This window comes from Trichechus manatus, unplaced genomic scaffold, assembly GCF_000243295.1.
Source record: "Trichechus manatus latirostris isolate Lorelei unplaced genomic scaffold, TriManLat1.0 scaffold00008, whole genome shotgun sequence".
Classification (NCBI taxonomy): domain Eukaryota; kingdom Metazoa; phylum Chordata; class Mammalia; order Sirenia; family Trichechidae; genus Trichechus; species Trichechus manatus.
The window spans coordinates 14868169-14873254 of record NW_004443944.1 but is presented as its reverse complement, the minus strand read 5'-3'; the positions used below and the strand labels follow the sequence as shown (position 1 = coordinate 14873254).

General features: G+C 44.9%; 1 protein-coding gene across 1 annotated transcript in view; it reads right to left on the bottom strand.

The window, feature by feature from the left end:
• PTGIS (prostaglandin I2 synthase) overlaps positions 1-5048 on the bottom strand; it is a 49556-nt gene extending 44508 nt beyond the window's left edge. The window contains exon 1 of the mRNA XM_004370257.1: positions 4975-5048. Coding sequence (XP_004370314.1) covers positions 4975-5048 — 74 coding nt within the window. The remainder of the gene's footprint in view (positions 1-4974) is intronic.
• Positions 5049-5086: the final 38 nt, after the last annotated feature.

Here is a 5086-nt window from a genome sequence, read left to right as displayed (position 1 = left end):
TTGGAAATCGATTTGGTGCTTCCTTAAAAAGCTAGAAATAGAAGTACCATATGATCCAGCAATCCCACTCCTTGGACTATATCCTAGAGAAATAAGAGCTGTCACACGAATAGATACATGCACTCCCATGTTCACTGCAACACTGTTCACGATAGCAAAAAGATGGAAACAACCTGGGGGCCCATCAACGGACGAATGGATAAACAAATTATGGTATGTTCACACAATGGAATACTACGCAACCATAAAGAACAACGATGAATCCGTGAAACATCTTATAACATGGAGGAATCTGGAAGGCATTATGCTGAGTGAATTTAGTCAGTCGCAAAAGAACAAATATTGTATAAGACCACTATTATAAGAACTCAAGAAAAGGTTCAAACACAGAAGAAAACATTCTTTCATGGTTACAAGGGTGGAGAGGGAGGGAGAGGGATATTCACTAACTAGATAGTAGACAAGAATTATCTTAGGTGAAGGGCAGGACAGCACACACTACAGGGGAAGTGAGCACAGCTGGGCTAAACCAAAAACTAAGAAGTTTCCTAAATACAACCAAACACTTTGAGGGACAGAGTAGCAGGGGCGGGGGTCTGGGGACCATGGTTTCAGAGGATATCTAGGTCAAATGGCATAACAAAGTTTAAGGAAATGTTCTGCATCCTACTTTGGTGAGTGGCATCTGGGGACTTAAAAGCTAGCAAGCAGCCATCAATTGGTCCCAACCCACCTGGAGCCAAGGAGAATGAAGGACACCAAACGCACAAGGGAAATATTAGCCCAAGAGACAGGAAGGGCCACATAAACCAGAGACTCCATCGGCCTGAGACCAGAAGAACTAGATGGTGCCCAGCTACCACAATGACTGCCCTGACAGGGAACAGAACAGAGAGTCCCTGATGGAGCAGGAGAAAAGTGGTGTGCAGAACTCAAATTCTAGTAAAAAGATCAAACTTAATGGTTTGACTGAGACTGGAGGGACCCCGGAAGACATAGCCTCCGGACTCCCTGTTAGCCCAAAACTAAAACCATTCCTGAGGCCAACTCTTCAGACAAAGATTAGACTGGACTATGGGACATAAAATGATACTCGTGAAGAGTGTGCTTCTTAGCTCAAGTAGATACAGGAGACTAATTGGGCAGGTCCCCTCCAGAGGTGAGATGAGAGGCAATGGAAGTCAGAATTAATGAGACTGAAGATAAAACACTTGACACCAACTTATTTGAGGAAAAATCAGATAAAAGAATTCTAAAAAACGAAGAAACTTTAAGAATTATGTGCGACTTTATCAAGGGGAATAACCTACAAGTGATTGGCGTACCAGAACGGGGGGGTAACAGAAAATACAGAGAGAATTGTTGAAGATTTCTCGGCAGAAAACTTCCCTGATATTGTATAAGATGAGAAGATATCTATCCAAGATGCTCATTGAACTTCACATAAGATAGATCCCAAAAGAAAGTCACCAAGACATCTTATAATCAAACTTGCCAAAACCAAAGATAAAGAGAGCATTTTAAGAGCAGCTAGGGATAAAAGAAAAGTCAGCTACAAAGGAGAGTCAATAAGAATAAGCTCAGACTACTCAGCAGAAACCACGCAGGCAAGAAGGCAATGGGATGACATATATAAAGCCTTGAAAGAAAAAAACTGCCAACCAAGAATTGTATATCCAGCAAAACTGTCTCTCATATACGACAGCAAAATAAGGGCATTTCTAGATAAACAGAAGTTTACGGAATTTGCAAAAACCAAACCAAAATTGCAAGAAATACTAAAGGGAGTCCTCTGTTAGAAAACCAATAGCATCAGATTACAACCTAAAACTTGAACACAGGACAGAGTAACCAGATATCAACCGAGGTAGGGAAGTCACAAAAATAAATCAAAGCTAAAACACTGAAAATCGGGAAACAGAGATGTCAATATGTAAAAGACGGCAACATTAAAACAAAAAAGAGGGACTATAAAATTTAGACATAGATTTTTCATATGGAGAGGAAGTCAAGGCAATACAAAGAAGTAAAAGACTGGTTTAAATTCAGAGGTGAGATGAGAAGGCAGAGAGGGTCAGGAGCTGGTTGAATGGACATGGGAAATCCAGGGTGGAAAGGAGGAGTGTGCTGTCACAGTATAGGGAGAGCAACTACGGTCACATAACAATGTATGTAGAAATTTGTGTATGAGAGACTAACTTGAATTGTAAACTTTCACTTAAAGCACAACAATAAAAAAAAAAAAAAAGATAAAAGAGCTCTCTGGATCAGTATTGGCAAGAACTAGCTCGTATAATGCTAAAGGGTGTATTCCTTCTAAGCCAACAAATCCACTTTCACATATTATCACCATCCCCACTTTAAAGATTGGGAAATATAGGCAGAAAGATATCACACAATGTGTCCATAGTCCCACAGGCCAGGAATTCCCATACAGTAACAATGCCGGGCATCCAAATACCCTGCCTCCCAGAATCCATGTATTTACGGCCGCCTCCAGCTACCCACCGAGAAAAACCCAGACCAGGAGGCCCCCACCGGAGGATCACAGTACATTGTCTGAAACAGCAAAAACACTGGAAACAATCTAAAACTCCATCAGTAAGGACATGGGTAAAAAAGGGGGAAAAAAACCCAAAATCCTGTAACCTATTCATACTATGGAATACTTTTAAGAAGATAGAGACATTGGTCATTCAGTGGTAGAATTCTCACCTTCCATGTGGAGACCCAGGTTTGAGTCCCAGCCAATGTACCTCATGCGCAGCCACCACCTGTCTGTCAGGGGTGGCTTTAGCGTTGCTATGATGCTGAACAGGTTTCAAAAGAGTTTCCAGACTAAGACAGACTAGGAAGCAAGGCCTGGCAACCTATACTGAAAATCAGCCAATGAAAACCCTATGGATCACAACAGCCTAATCCACAACCAATTATGGGGATGGCACAGGACTGGGCAGCATCTCATCCCACCGTGCATGAGGTCGCCGTGAGTCTGGGGGCCAACTCGACGGCAGCTGACAGCAACAATACCCAGAAGACAAACAAGAATGAAGTCGATCTCCATGGAGCAACATGGATGGATGTGAAAACAAAAACCTGGAGTGAAAAAAGCAAATGTACAGTCTGGAAGCATCTTTAAACAGAGTGCCCCAAAAGCCTGACAACTTAGGAAAAATCATTTATTTCTTCAGAGAGAAACTTATTGTCTTTTCTTTTTTCAGTCACGTGATTGAATACATGGTTTTAAATTTCACCCAAAAAAGTGTCTCAAAGTTGAAGAAAAATAAAGTGAGCTTATTGTTTGAAAATTCAGCTAACATTGTTTAAAAATAAAAAAGTTCCCTATGTTCTGGAACTTTCAGACACTTGGATTTAAACTACACACACACATATATATACACACACTTACACATAGATGCACATACATACATATAGATACAAATATATATATATAATTATACACACCCATTTACATACAGAGCCCTGGTGGTGCAGTGGTTAAGAACTCGGCCACTAACCAAAAGGTTGGCAGTTCAAATCCACCAGCTGCTCCTTGGAAACCCTACAGAGCAGTTCTACTCTGTCCTACAGGGTCGCTGAGTCAGAATCAACCCAACAACAACAGGTTTGTTTTGTTTTATACTTGCATACACACACATGTACACATGTACACACACATACGTGCACATATATGTATACATACACACTTGCACCAACACACATACCCACACACAGCGCCCTGTATGATCTACAGTTTATGTCTATGTATATAAGAGTAATTTTTAAAATATCTGGGGAATCTGAGGAGACATGACAACCAAAGCCAATGTGGCAGCTTGGATCAAGTTGTGGAACAGAAAGGGGACATCCATGGAAAAACTGGTGAAATCAAAATACAGTCTGCAGCTTAGTTCCTTTAAACCAGTGTTGGTGTCTAAGTTGTGACAAATGTACCATGATGATGTCAGATAATAACAGTGGGGGAAACTGGGTGAGAAGTATACGGGAACTCTGTAGTATCCTTCCAACTTTTCTGTAACTCTAAAACTGTTCTAAAAGAAGAAGTTTATTCTTTAAGAATCTGGAGCGTTTCCCCGGAGCTAATTAACATGAGAGGTTTGGGGAGAGGACTAGAATGCAGGAGGAGGTGGTTAGAGGGGCTTCAGTCTTACCTGTACTGGGGTTAATGATTTGTTTTAAGTCAAATGTATTCAGCTATTCTTTGTGCAGTTAAAATACATACATATTTCTATAAAGGAAAAAACACCAATTGCCATCTCCCTGATGCGAGGTATATGAGTTTTACTTTTTCTTCTAAATCATAGGTTCTCCGTGAAAAAGGAAAACCTTTGGAAGCCAGGAGGCTGAAGGTTAGCCCTGGCTCCACACAGTCCAGGCTGTGGGATCTCAGGGAGGGGAGACCCCTTTCTGGGTCGCAGTTTCTCCCCTGGCAGATGGAAATACTGAGCCCACCCACCCTCACCCATCCAAGTCGGGGATGGCATCCCCCAGCACCTCCAACTCCCCCAGCCTCAACTCTCGCATCTGTGTAATGCGGGTGAGCAGCAAGGCTATTCCATAGGTCCTAAAGAGCCGGAGACGGCTTCTTCCACCCGGGGTCACCCGCTCCCCACTCAGACTCCCTCACAGGTCCCAGCGGGCGCGCTGCGCGCCAGTTGATCGTTCTCTGCAGGTGCAACTCGGCCTGGCCCCTCTTGGGTGAGGGGGGTTTCAGCCCGGGAGCCCCTTCTGCGGGGTCCTGGGACTTCCACCTCCGAAGGTCTCGCCCTTGGGGGTGGCCAGTGGAAATGTGACCCCTCTGCCCGGGAGTCTGGGGCGGGGGCTCCAGGCCTGCCGCTGGCCCCGCGACCCCTCGTCTGGGCTCGGGCAGGCACAGAGACGCCCCCTTTGTCTGCCCTGGGGCGCAGACCGGCCAGGTAGGGGGAGACGGGGCCCGCGGGCCGGGGGACTCACCGCGTGCGCCGGCGGGTCAGCAGCAGTAGCAGCAGCACCGCGGCCAGGAGGCCGAGGAGCACAGCCCAGGGCATGGTCTGCGGCGGGCCGCGGCGGCGGAGCGCGGGGCGCG